Genomic DNA, 14745 nt, shown 5'->3' on the forward strand with positions numbered 1-14745 from the left:
TTTCATCCTAGTGTTTCAGCACATCACATCCCCCCTACAGTATATGTCTCTCATTCCCCTACACTGTGTATTTAGTCAAATCATGTCACAGTCTTTACATATGACTCTGATTTTACCCGCGGGCATCAGCCCTGTATTCAGTCACATTGTCCAACTGCTTAACTGCTTCTACAACAATTTTTGATTTAGTGTTTGCTTTTTTATTTCCTCTTGAAATCACCTACACTTGTGATTTGAAGGCTTCAGTTTGGCTACCTGCCTTCTCAAATATATAATTTTTTCAATCTACCTTACCTTTACTTTCTCGCTTTTCTTCTTTTCTAACTTTCTATTGTGTTTGATTCTTTTGACCTGCTCGCCAGTGCTTTGTCATGATGAATATTAATCACGCGCTTAAGAGATGAATTAACCCCAAAGCACCAGGTATTTAAAAAAGACCCTTTCAGTTCATGTCATTTCTCTCTACATCAGACCCTTGTCTATAGTGAAGGGAAGGTTCAGGATTTTTTTGGACACCTTTCATAATTGAACCCGTTCTCAGTTCATTAAGAATTCTCGTGTCTCTTACTGAGCAATTGGCATCAGCTTCCTATAAGCATGTTTTGATTTGCTAGTGTACATGTCAACTTTTATTGAAATTTGCAAGCTATTATATTTATTTTATTGTCTTTAATATAATAACGTGACATAAAAGGACTTACACTTTTGGGATTAATCTGCTGATTTAATTTTTTTATTTGATATATTGATTAATCTTTTAGTCTATGAAACGTCAAAAAATAGTTTAAAAATGCCCATCATGACTTTGCAGAGCCGAAGGTGATGTCTTCAGATGTCTTGTTTTGTTTGACCAAAAGTAACAGAAAATCTAAAGCAAATCCTCTCATTTGAGAAGCTGGAATCAGAAAATGTTTGACATTTTTTCACTATTTCTGCTTTAAAAATGACTGAAATAATTAATCGATTATGAAAATAGTTGGGAATTATTTGTCTGTCGATTGACTAATCGATTAATTGACTACTTGTTTCAGCTCAAATACTGTTTTTTTTTCCTCCACTGATTTGTACTAGCAAATAAATATAGGAGGCTGATGCTGATATACCCAAAATAACTTAAACCAGAGCTTAATTAGAGATCAATATGACAGGTTTCTAAAGTTTTGGACCTTCCTTTTAGGTGTCAATCACCCATACAATTACACAGTGCATTGCCCATGCTCACTAACGAGTAGAACTCATCTCTTGATGTTTGCTGTTGTCAGATTAGGGTACCTTGATCTTGGATTTGTCTTGTCACTTTCATTTTAATCCAAGCTTACTTCATGTTCTCTGTTGGATCAAATCATGCTTTGTTTGCTGCATCACTATGCTATTCTCCATAGTGAGGGTATTCTGGTTGAATTCTGACTTGCTGTGATGCAATTCCATCTAATAATCATTTATTTAAATGATTGGGCTGTTTCATAACTTCTTTACAAGGTCTTTAGTCTACTTTTTGCATGTTGCTAATTATTTATTCCCTGCCTATTTCTTCTCAATTACTTTACACATTTTACAAAAAGCTGCTTTATTTTGAGAATGTGAAGATTGAGGAGAGACACGACTGACTCAAAATATCAAATGGTGACTGAATTATGCGACAATGTTCCTTTAGAAACCCAAATATTAAATCTTTTAGTGGAAATATAGCAGCAACAGCATCACACCTTGACAATACTTATACTGAAATATAAGTTTGCTATTAGTACAAGTACAGACACGTAATATTGTACTAATGTATTATTTGTAACAAGCACATAATATACAATACTGATTGTGTAAAATGTGACCAGGCCTTATTACACAGATTATATTAAATCAATTAAAATACCTCAACTGCATGAAAGTAAAGTGTAGTGTTGTGCTGTGTTGTGAAGTAAAGTGCCATTCTGTGTGCCATACATTAAATAAACATGACAAGCATTTCCCAATACAGTATTTCCCTTCTAGTTAAAAGAACTGTCTATTTGTTGTAGATAATTAGCTGTAACATATTCTCATGTATTTACATTTTCATGTACCTACATGTTTTATAACTACTTTCATATTGAAGTTTTATTTTATAGTCTAACACCTTTAACATTATCTCAATTCCCTTTACTCCCTCTTTGCTTCTACTAATACAGAAAGCTTCTGAAAAACTAAAAGAAGAGGAGAGGAAAAGGATGGCAGAGATACAAGCTGAGTTAGATAAACAGAAACAGTTAGCTGAGGCTCATGCTAAATCTGTGGCCAAAGCAGAAAAAGAAGCCCAGGAGCTGAAGTTGAAGATGAAAGAAGAAGCCAGCAGGAGGCAAGATGTTGCAGTGGATGCTGAGAAACAGAAGCAAAACATACAGCAGGAGCTGCATCACCTGAAGAGTCTGTCTGAACAGGAGATCAAGTCCAAGAGTCAACAGCTAGAAGAGGCGCTAGTCAGTCGTACCAAAATTGAGGAGGAAATCCACATAATTAGAGTCCAGCTGGAGACAACAATAAAACAGAAGACCACAGCTGAGGGTGAATTACAGATGCTCAGAGACAAGGCTGCTGAGGCTGAGAAGCTCAGGAAAGCTGCTCAGGAGGAGGCAGAAAGACTTCGCAAGCAGGTGGCCGAAGAGACTCAGAAGAAGAAAAATGCAGAGGATGAGCTGAAACGTAAATCTGAGGCCGAAAAAGAAGCTGCCAAGCAGAAGCAGAAAGCAATGGATGACCTGCAGAAATTCAAAATGCAAGCCGAGGAGGCAGAAAGGCGCATGAAACAGGCTGAAGAAGAGAAACTGAGGCAGATCAAGGTAGTAGAGGAGGTGGCACAAAAGTCTGCTGCCACACAGTTGCAAACCACATCCATGTCATTCAACGAAAAGGCAACAAAACTCGAGGAATCCCTTAAGAAAGAGCAGGGCACTGTCCTTCTGTTGCAGGAGGAAGCTGAAAAACTCAGGAAACAACAAGAGGAAGCTAATAAAGCCAGGGAGCAAGCAGAGAAAGAGCTTGAAACATGGAGACAGAAAGCCAATGAGGCTCTCCGCTTGAGGCTACAAGCTGAAGAAGAAGCTCAAAAGAAGAGCCAGACTCAAGAGGAAGCAGAGAGGCAGAAAGTTGAGGCAGAGCGGGATGCCAAGAAAAGGGCTAAAGCTGAAGATGCTGCTCTTAAACAGAAGGAGAATGCAGAGAAAGAGTTGGAAAAACAGAGGAAATTTGCAGAACAAATAGCCCAGCAAAAGTTGTCTGCAGAACAGGAATGCATACGACTAAAGGCTGACTTTGAACATGCTGAACAACAGAGGGGCCTGTTGGATAATGAGCTCCAGCGTCTAAAAAATGAGGTGAATGCTGTTGAAAACCAGAGGAAGCAACTGGAAGATGAGCTGGCTAAAGTCAGAAGTGAAATGGATGCTCTTCTGCAGATGAAGATTCAAGCTGAGAAGGCGACGCTGTCGAACACAGAAAAGAGCAAGCAGCTTCTTGAGTCTGAAGCATTGAAAATGAAACAACTTGCTGAGGAAGCAACTAGACTGAGATCAGTTGCTGAAGAGGCGAAGAAGCAGAGGCAGATTGCAGAGGATGAGGCAGCTCGGCAGAGAGCTGAGGCTGAAAAAATACTAAAAGAAAAACTGGCTGCCATCAACGAGGCAACTAGTCTGAAGACTGAAGCTGAGATCGCTCTGAAAGCTAAAGAAGCTGAAAATGAAAGACTGAAAAGAAAAGCTGAGGATGAAGCTTATCAGAGAAAGCTGCTGGAGGATCAAGCTGCTCAGCATAAACAAGACATAGAAGAGAAAATCAAACACCTGAAGAGCTCATCTGATTCTGAGTTAGAGAGACAAAAAACAATTGTGGAAGAAACTCTGAGGCAAAAGAAGGTGGTTGAAGAAGAAATCCACATCATTAGGATCAACTTTGAGAGAGCATCAAAAGGCAAGTCGGATTTGGAAGTGGAATTAAAGAAACTGAAGGGTATTGCAGAGGAGACACAGAAGAGCAAACTCAAAGCTGAGGAAGAGGCTGAGAAACTGAAAAAGCTTGCTGCAGAGGAAGAGAAGAAAAGGAAAGAATCTGAGGAGAAGGTAAAGAGGATTACTGCAGCAGAAGAAGAGGCAGCTCGACAATGCAAAGCTGCTCAGGAGGAAGTTGAACGCCTCAAAAAGAAAGCTGCTGAAGCAAATAAACAGAAAGACAAAGCTGCGAAAGACGCAGAGAAGCAGGTCATTCTGGCTAAAGAGGCAGCACAGAAATGCAGTGCCGCAGAACAGAAAGCCCAAGATGTTCTCAGCAAGAATAAAGAAGACATTCTTGCTCAAGAAAAGCTGAAAGCTGAATTTGAAAATGCTAAGAAACTTGCTCAAGCAGCTGAGAAAGCCAAAGAGAATGCAGAGAAAGAGGCTGCCCTGCTCCGTCAAAAAGCGGAGGAGGCTGAAAAACAGAAAAAAGCTGCAGAGGATGAAGCTGCAAAACAGGCCAGAGCTCAAAAAGATGCAGAGAGACTGAGGAAAGAAGCAGAGGAGGAGGCCTCCAAGCGAGCGGCAGCTGAAGCAGCAGCTCTAAAGCAGAAAAAAGAGGCTGACGCAGAGATGGCCAAGCACAAAAAAGAAGCAGAACAAGCACTTAAGCAGAAGTCTCAGGTTGAGAAGGAACTTGCAGTGGTTAAACTGCAGCTGGATGAGACTGATAAGCAGAAAGTTGTGTTGGATGAGGAGCTTCAGCGAGTTAAAGGTGAAGTAAATGATGCCGTCAAGCAAAAGGCCCAGGTGGAGGATGAACTGTCCAAAGTTAAGATCCAGATGGATGAGCTCCTGAAACTTAAGCTTAAGATTGAGAAAGAAAACCGGCACCTCATGCAGAAAGACAAAGATAATACACAGAAATTACTTGCAGAGGAAGCAGAGAAAATGAAGAGCCTGGCGGAGGAAGCTGCCAAACTAAGTGTGGAAGCTGAGGAAGCAGCCAGACACAGACAAATTGCTGAGTCTGACTTAGCTGAACAGAGGGCACTTTCAGAAAAAATGCTAAAGGAGAAAATGCAGGCCATCCAAGAGGCTACAAAACTGAAAGCTGAGGCAGAGGAGCTCCAGAAACAGAAGAATCAGGCACAGGAAAAGGCTAAAAAACTACTAGAGGACAAACAGCAGATCCAGCAGCGCCTTGATAAGGAGACTGAGGGCTTTCAAAAATCATTAGAGGCTGAGCGAAAGAGGCAGCTTGAAGTTTCAGCTGAGGCAGAGAAACTGAAATTGAGGGTGAAAGAGCTCAGTGACGCTCAGGCAAAAGCTGAAAAGGAGGCTAAGAAATTCAAGGAACAAGCTGATGAAGCAAAAGCGCGTCTTCTAGATGCAGAAAAACAAACTACAGAAACTGTTGTGCAAAAGTTGGAGACACAGAGGCTACAGAGCACCAGAGAGGCTGATGACTTGAAGAAAGCCATCGCTGACCTTGAAAAAGAGAAGGAGAAACTGAAAAAAGAGGCAGAGGAGCTTCAGAAAAAATCTAAAGAGGTATTTTGACATGAATTAACATAGTCAATTTACACAACCCTTGCAATTAACATAATCCTGTTAAACACACTAACTACAGTAATTGTGGAAGCACATGTAAACATTTCATGTAAATTGCAGACTTAAAGTAACATCCAGCAATTTATATGAATGTCATTCAAAACACAATACTGCAGAGTTAAACTTTTCACTAGTGAAATATTTATGGACTTTTTGGGAAGTCTTATTCGCTTTCTTGCCGAGAGTTAGATGAAGAGATCGATATCACTCTGATGTCTGTATGCTAAATATGAAGCTACTGCTTGGAGACGGTTAGCTAGCCTGGCTCTGTCCAAAGGTAACAAAACCTACCTACCAGCACTTCTGAAGCCCACTAATTAACACGTTATATCTTGTTTGTTTTAATATGTACAAAGACCGAAGTGAGCTGGAAATAGCCAGGCTAGCTGTTTCCAGTCTTTATGCCAAGCTAAGCTAACCAGCTGCTAGCTGTAGCTTCATAAAGAGTACAGAGTATGTTCAATCTTTTCGTCTATCGGCAAGAAAGTGTATTTCCAAAATTGTTGATCTATTACTTACTTAAATATTCCTTTACGTTACATGCAATGATGAGTGATATTTCATTGACATTTTACTGATTTGTATCTCTATTTTTCCAAATAGATGGCAAATGCCCAACAAGAACAAATTGAGCAACAGAAGGCCATTCTTGAGCAGTCCTTCCTCACAGAGAAGGAACTGTTGTTGAAAAGAGAAAAGGCTGTTGAAGATGAGAAAAAGAAGCTTCAGAAACAGTTTGAGGATGAAGTGAACAAGGCCAAAGCTCTCAAAGATGAACAAGAACGTCAGCAGAAGCTAATGGAAGAGGAGAAGAAGAAACTTCAGGCTATTATGGATGAGGCTGTAAAGAAACAAAAGGGAGCTGAAGCAGAGATGAATAACAAGCAGAAAGAAATAGAAGTGCTTGAAAAGAAAAGGCTTGAACAAGAAAAACTCCTGGGAGAGGAAAACAAAAAGCTCAGAGAGAAACTTCAGAGTCTTGAGGTTGCCTCCAAACAGGGTGCATCCAAAACAAAGGAAATTGAAGTCCAAACTGATGAGGTTCCTGAGGAGCAGTTAGTTGCCATGACAATGGTGGGAACAACAAAGAAAGTTTTCAATGGCTCTGTTGAAGTGGAGGCAGCGAAGAAAGATGGAGAATCACCTTTAGCATTTGATGGAATTAGAGAGAAAGTTCCTGCTGAAAGGCTTCATGACATTGGTGTCCTGACCAAAAAGGAATTTGACAAATTAAAAAAGGGCAAAGTCTCTGTGCAAGACCTCGGAAAGACTGATAAAGTTAAATCATGTCTTAAGGGTCAGAGCTGTGTCGGAGGTGTCTTGACTCCATCCAAAGAGAAAATGAGTGTCTATCAGGCTATGACTGAGAACAAGATTACTCCTAGCACTGCCACAATGCTCCTGGAAGCTCAAGCAGCTTCTGGTTACATCGTAGATCCAGTGAAAAATAAACTCCTCTCTGTAGATGAGGCTGTTAAAGATGAGTTAATAGGCCCTGAGCTCCATGACAGGATGCTCTCTGCAGAGCGAGCAGCCACTGGCTTCAAAGATCCCTATACTGGAGCCAAAATCTCTCTCTTTGAGGCCATGAAGAAGGGACTTATTGAAAAAGAGCAGGCTACCAAATTCCTAGATGTACAGCTTGCAACTGGTGGGATCATTGACCCTATCAATAGTCATAGAGCGCCTCTTCAGACTGCCTACAAGCAGGGTCAGTTTGATGCAGACATGAACAAGAAACTCACTGACCCCAGTGATGATTGCAAATTATTTATTGACCCCAGCACTCAGGAGCAACTCACTTACAAACAGTTATTGGAGAAATGCACCAAGGATGCAGAGACAGGACTGCTGATATTACCAGTAACAGAGCAAGCTGCTCAAAGTGATAGAACATGCACAGATCTGGAGACTAAAGAAGTGTTCAGTAAATCAAACGTTGTTGTGCCTTTTGGAAGGTTCAAAGGCAAAACTGTCACCATTTGGGAAGTCATAAATTCAGAATATTTCACTGAAGTGCAAAGAAGAGAATTGATTCGCCAGTACAAGACAGGCAAGATCACAGTAGAGAAGATCATTAAAATTGTCATCACTGTTGTGGAAGACAAGGAAAAGAACAATGAAAACGTGTTTAATGGTTTAAGGGCTCCAGTCTCTGCCAGTGAACTGTTAGAGTCTAAGATTATAAACAAAGACTTGTTCAACAAGTTGAGTAATGGCAAGATAACAGTTAAAGAGATCTCTGAGATGGAGCATGTGCAGAAGGCACTACAAGGAACACCAAGCATTGCTGGACTGTTGAATGAACCAACCAAAGAAAAAATGCCTTTCTATCAAGCTATGAAGAAAGAATTACTGTCACCAGAAACTGCAGTGAACCTTCTTGAAGCTCAAGCTGCGACTGGGTTTGTAATTGATCCTGTCAAAAATGAGAGGGTCCCTGTTGATGAAGCTGTTAAGTCGGGTCTTGTGGGACCAGAACTGCATGAACGACTTCTGTCAGCAGAGAGAGCTGTCAGCGGCTACAAAGATCCCTATACAGGAAAGAAGGTGTCTCTGTTTGAAGCCATGAATAAAGGCCTTATAAAGAAAGACCATGGCATCCGTCTACTTGAGGCACAACTCTCAACAGGTGGAATTATTGACCCTGTTAAAAGCTATCACATCCCACATGAGGTTGCCTGCAAGCGTGGATATTTTGATGAGGAAATCAGCAAGACCTTGAACAAAAACACTGATGAAACAAAGGTCTTTTATGATCCTAACTCACAAGAGGATTCAACCTATGCTCAGCTCATGAATAAATGTGTCACAGACAAAGAAACTGGACTCCCGTTGCTTTCTCTTTCAAAGAAGGCTGCAAAGCCAAAAGAAGACAAACAGATTACAGAGGCTAAGACAAAAGAGACTTTGAACCACACAACTATGGAGCTGGAGTATGGCCCTTTCAAAGGAAGAAAAGTCACAATTTGGGAGATCATACACTCTGAATACATCACAGAGGAGCAAAGAATAGAGCTGATTCGCCAGTACAGAACGGGGCAGGTGACAATTGAAAAGTTGATCAAGGTTGTGATAACCATGGTTGAAGAAAAAGAGGATAAACCAAAGGAAGAGGCCGATTTTGAAGGCCTTAGGGCACCAGTCACTGCTCGCTCTTTGCTTGATTCCAACATCATTGATAAGGCTACATTTGACCTACTCCAACAGGGTAAAAAGACACCTAAAGAAGTTAGTGAAACTGATAAGGTTCGGAAGTACTTGCAGGGCACAGACCGCGTTGATGGTATCACTATAGAAGATTCAAATGAGAAGTTAAGCATATATCAAGCAATGAAAAAGAATGTTTTGCAACAAAACACTGGGCTTGCACTACTTGAGGCCCAAGCTGGAACTGGTTTCATAACTGATCCAGTCAAAAATCTGAAATACTCTGTGGATGATGCTGTGAAGGATGGAGTTGTTGGTCCAGAGCTTCATGAAAAACTTCTCTCAGCTGAAAAAGCAGTGACGGGATACAAAGATCCATATACAGGAAATAAGATTTCTCTATTCCAAGCCATGAAGAAAGAGCTTGTTTTGAGAGAGCATGCTATCCCTCTACTGGAGGCTCAGTTAACCACAGGAGGGATCATTGATCCAATCAGCAGCCACCGTGTTCCCAATGATGTAGCCATTCAGCGTGGCTATTTGAGTAAACAAATGTCCAAGTCTTTCAATGAACCCTCAGGTGACGTTAAAGGCTTCACCAATCCCAACACCAATGAAAGTGTTACTTACAAGCAGTTGGTGGAGAAATGTGTAAGAGATCCCAACTCTGGTCTGTGCTACCTGTCTCTGTCAAAGGTCGAAGCTCCTGCTCCTGTTGAGAAATCTTATCAGTACACAGAGGATCAAGCCCAAAAAGATCTAGCTAACACTCAAATTGAGATCCCCCATAAGAGTTTTGCAGGAAAGACTATGACCATTTGGGAAGTCATGAACTCAAATATGCTTCCAGAAGAGGAGAGATGGCGCCTCATGGAGCAGTATCGCTTGGGGCAAATTACAAAGGAAAGAATGCTAATCATCATCATTGAAATCATTGAACAAAGGGAGACTCTAAAGTCAGAGCAGAGCATGTCATGTGATGTAATCAGAAGAAGAGTTACTATTGAGGAGCTATACAGTGCTCGAATTATTGACTTGCACACATACAACCTCTTGAAACAAGAAAAGATGACTATTCGTGAGGTCATGGAAATGCCATCAGTAAAACAGTACCTATTTGGTACTGGTTGCATTGCTGGAATCATGTCAGACAGTCCTCCAAAGATCAGCATTTACCAGGCTATGAAAAGCGGACTGATTAAGCCTGAAGTTGCTTTGAATCTCCTTGAGGCCCAAGCAGCAACAGGATTCCTGATTGATCCTGTGAAAGATGAACTTCTAACAGTTGATGAAGCTGTACGCAAGGGGCTTGTGGGCCCTGAACTTCATGACAAACTTCTTTCTGCTGAAAGAGCTGTTACAGGTTACAAGGATCCATACAGTGGAAAAGTGATTTCCCTCTTCCAGGCAATGAAAAAAGACCTTGTTCCTGAGGATTATGCCTTGAGGCTTTTGGAGGCCCAGCAGGCCACAGGCGGACTAATGGATCCTGAATACTACTTCCACCTCCCCACAGATGTTGCCATGCAGCGTGGATACATCAACAAGGAGACACTTGACAGAATATCTGAACCTACTTTGGATGTGCGAGGTTACACTGATCCAACGGCAGATGACAAACAGTCCTATGCCCAGCTCCTGAAAAGATGCAGAGTTGATAAAGAAAGTGGTTTGCGGCTACTTTCACTGGCAGATAGAAGACTTCTCTTCAAGGGTCTCAGAAAGCAAATCACTGTGGATGAGCTGCTTCGTTCACAGATTATCAACCAAAAGACATACAATGAACTCACTGAGGGTATCATCACAGTGGAGGAGGTCAGCAGAGACCTGAAGAAATACCTTGAGGGTACCAGCTGTATTGCTGGTGTGTATGTAGAATCTAGCAAAGACCGTCTGTCTATTTACCAAGCAATGAAGAAGAATATGATCAGACCAGGGACTGCCTTTGAGCTCCTTGAGGCTCAAGCTGCCACAGGATATGTAATTGATCCTATTAAGAACCTGAAACTAAATGTCACTGAAGCTGTTAAGATGGGTGTTGTTGGCCCAGAGTTTAAAGATAAACTCCACTCAGCTGAACGAGCTGTCACAGGCTATAAGGACCCTTATTCTGGCAAGGTCATCTCACTATTCCAGGCTATGAAAAAGGGCCTCATTCTGAAAGACCATGGTATTCGTCTGCTAGAGGCTCAAATTGCTACTGGTGGAATCATTGATCCACAGGAGAGCCATCGCTTGCCAGTTGAAACAGCATATGAACGTGGCCTCTTTGATGAGGAAATGAATGAAATCCTCACTGACCCATCTGACGACACAAAGGGCTTCTTTGACCCCAACACTGAGGAAAATCTCACCTACCTGCAGCTGATGGAGAGATGTATGATAGACCCAGAAACAGGCCTTGCCCTGCTGCTGCTGAAAGAAAAGAAGCGTGAGAGGAAGACATCATCCAAGTCTTCTGTTCGCAAACGTAGGGTCGTCATTGTTGATCCAGAGACAGGCAAAGAGATGTCTGTGTATGAGGCATACCAGAAAGGGCTCATTGACCACCAGACCTATCTCGAGCTTGCAGAGCAGGAGTGTGAATGGGAGGAAATTACCATCACCTCATCTGATGGAGTTGTGAAATCCATGATAATTGACAGAAGATCGGGGCGGCAGTATGACATTGATGATGCAATCTCAAGGGGCCTGATTGACAAGTCAGCTCTGGATCAGTACCGTGCAGGAACTCTGTCCATCACAGAGTTTGCAGACATGCTGTCTGGAAACATGAGTGGTGTCAGATCACGTTCATCCTCCTTTGGTTCCTCTTCCTCTTACCCCATGAGCCCAATACCTTCCATAAAAACACCAGCGACCACATGGAACGACCCAACTGAGGAAACTGGCCCTGTGGCTGGGATCTTAGACACAGAAACACTGGAGAAGGTGTCCATCACGGAGGCCATACACAGAAACCTTGTGGACAATATAACAGGTCAAAGGTTGCTGGAAGCTCAGGCCTGCACAGGAGGTATCATCGACCCAAATACTGGAGAGAAATTCTCTGTTGCAGAGGCAATGAACAAAGGGCTTGTGGATAAAATCATGGTGGACCGCATCAGTCTAGCTCAGAAGGCGCACAATGGATTTGAGGATCCCAGAACCAAAACCAAAATGTCAGCAGCTCAAGCTCTAAAGAAAGGCTGGCTCTACTATGAGGCTGGGCAGCGATTCCTTGAGGTCCAGTATCTCACTGGTGGATTAATTGAACCAGATGTTACCAGCAGAGTCTCCATAGATCAGGCTGTGAAGAAAGGCACCTTAGATGCACGTACTGCACAGAAGTTACGAGATGTTAGTGCATACTCAAAATATCTCACATGCCCTAAAACCAAGCTTAAAATCTCTTACAAGGACGCCATGGAAAGAAGCATGGTAGAGGAGGGGACTGGTCTGCGACTACTTGAAGCATCATCTCAATCAAGCAAAGGCCTCTACAGTCCCTATAGCATGAGTGGATCAGGCTCCGCTACTGGATCACGGTCTGGCTCAAGAACTGGTTCCAGGTCAGGCTCCAGAAGAGGCAGCTTTGATGCCACAGGATCAAGTTTAACAACAACGTTCTCTTCCTCTTCCTACAGTTCACCAAGCTACGGCCGCCGATACTGATGAGTTTGAAAGTTAAGGAATGATTTCTAAGGGAAGAATACACTATAAAACAACAGTACTCACCAGATGCCTAATTCTCAATTGAATAAGGACTACTTTTATTCTGCTCTGCATGTGGTTGTTACAGGACTAATATTTAATTTTATACAAGTTGAATAATTTTCTTTATTGTATATTTCACATTTACTTTTAGTCATGTTTATGCTATCTTATCAGACTTTCTGATTACCGTACTGTAAGCAGCATATGCAAGAGCTGGTAATTATTTCCGATATCTATCGCAAAAGTTTCAAGAGTACCTGATATTTTTTTGGTTTTTAAAGTTTAATAACATTAGCATTTACTGTTCCACAAACAAGATATTACAATATTGTGTGTGTTAAACTATAACCAAAACTGTTCATTACCATTAGCCTGATTGTTAAGGAGAACCAAATTGGGTGTACAAACAAAGATTTCTGTACATGTGTATATTTCTGAAGTTAGCTAAAGAAACATAAAATGCCACTCTGCAGAGCAGAATAAGGATTCTCCCTAAGCTGAATAAACACCAAGAGTGTCTGCTTTAAGAATGCCAAGCTTCAAGATCTTTTCTCTCCTGGGCTTCACTGCCACATATACTCTCCCAATATCTACTCCATTTCTCAATTGTCTGTCATAAAACTTAACAGCAACAGTGTCAGCAACATGCTAACCTTGTGAAATGAACCTCAAAGCGCAAGCTCCCACAAATGGAAGGATTATGTATCCTAATATGACCATTAACACCATCTGACAGTTCTGGACTTTACACATCCAACTTCAAGACCAACACATACAAGTCCCTGCCTTTCTGGACCCTTTAAAAGGTACATTAAGAGTAGAGTTACATTTAATTACTTCACAATTTAGTGCAATTTCTTGGTATGTTTGTGTCATTTAGTGGCTGTGAAGTCCTAAAGTCTAATGTTCTTGTTCAATGTTGAATTTTTCTGTTTCAGATATTGTCTTCACAGTTCATGTCACCTCCAGCTCTTTGCTCAGATATCTTCCAGAGACCCGTGGCATTAATTTGGACTGTGACCTTCACTGTAATCAATGATTTTATGCAACAGTACAGAAACACACTTACTCATATGATGTTTCATCAGATTCTTTTAATGGTGGACCATTTTGAAACTTGCATCTAATCTTGAACTCAATTAAAGGCCTAAACCATGCTTTGTAAGTGCCTGCAAAATACTCTTATACACTTATTGGGATGTTGAGTATTATAAGATGGTGCAGTGGTTACACTGTAAACTGACTGATGCATGACTGAAAGTGCAATGCTACCCATAATGGTATGATTACTGTGTTATCAGGTAAGCCTTTTTACAGTCCAACTACTGTAATGTCACAATCTAACTTTAAAATATTTCAGTGTCAAAAATGATTGAAAAAGATTTACATTATTTGAATTTTTTTCCTTCAGACAAGTAATGTAATGTATGTACTGTATATTGATTATGTAGAGCACTATTGCTAAAAGCCATTAATTACCATTTCTTTGAGAAAGATCTTTAAGCTTTGCCACCAGACCCAGTATTTGTATTTTCCACCACATATACATGTTTTGATTTTAATTCTCCTTTGTAAAGAAACACATTCAATCATTTTATTTTCGTACTCTATATTTCTGCTTTGCATGATTTACTAACATTTAAAAGGTGCAAAAATGAAATAGTTGTATCCATTAAAGCATTTGTTTTATTATGTTTCAAAAGGTTTGAAGGATGTATTTTAATGAGGGTTATCAAGCCTTGGTTAAAATGGTGTATTTATAATAAAATGGTGACAAGGAATTTTATTGTAACACCTTATGCTATGTAAATAAACATGGAAATGAAATGTTTTCTCTCAAGTTTATTTGTAATTTTGACAAATCGTGTTGGTTTTAAATCTGATGAAAATCAGTCTTTAAGATTATATCAGATAATAGCAGATTAATTTGAATTATCACAGATTACTATAGACAAATTTGTGGTGTTTTTATACCTAGTAGAACTATTAAGCAAAATGGGGGGAAAAAAACATTAAATAATCAGTAATCAGAACTATTTTACAGTGTTGAATATGTAGGACTGATTTTTCCATCACTCAAAATTTTCAGTTAGCTAAGACCAAGACATGCACTCCTAAACATGTTGACATAAATCCTATTTATTTAATTTGGCCTGCTGGTGAGAATTGTAGCCCTGGTGTGTTTGTACAACAAAGAGCATTTTCTGAGAATGGCTGCTCCTATTTAGTCTCCAGATCATTGATATTGTAACTTATGCTCGACATACTGCGACCATTATCTGTGCTATCATTTTACCTTTGAAGTTCCATGTTTCCTTGCGCTATT

General features: G+C 40.7%; 1 protein-coding gene across 26 annotated transcripts in view; it reads left to right on the plus strand.

Annotated features, from left to right (window-relative positions):
- The window catches only part of pleca (plectin a), a 109178-nt gene extending 94932 nt beyond the window's left edge, over window positions 1-14246 (plus strand). For all 26 annotated transcript variants that reach the window (XM_044171567.1, XM_044171569.1, XM_044171570.1 and 23 more), the window contains 3 exons: window positions 2166-5513; window positions 6177-13225; window positions 13358-14246. In XM_044171567.1, the coding sequence (XP_044027502.1) occupies window positions 2166-5513; window positions 6177-12377 (9549 nt within the window). In that variant the 3' untranslated portion in view covers window positions 12378-13225; window positions 13358-14246. The remainder of the gene's footprint in view (window positions 1-2165; window positions 5514-6176; window positions 13226-13357) is intronic.
- The last annotated feature ends 499 nt before the right edge of the window (window positions 14247-14745 follow it).

This window comes from Siniperca chuatsi, linkage group LG17 (assembly GCF_020085105.1).
Source record: "Siniperca chuatsi isolate FFG_IHB_CAS linkage group LG17, ASM2008510v1, whole genome shotgun sequence".
Classification (NCBI taxonomy): domain Eukaryota; kingdom Metazoa; phylum Chordata; class Actinopteri; order Centrarchiformes; family Sinipercidae; genus Siniperca; species Siniperca chuatsi.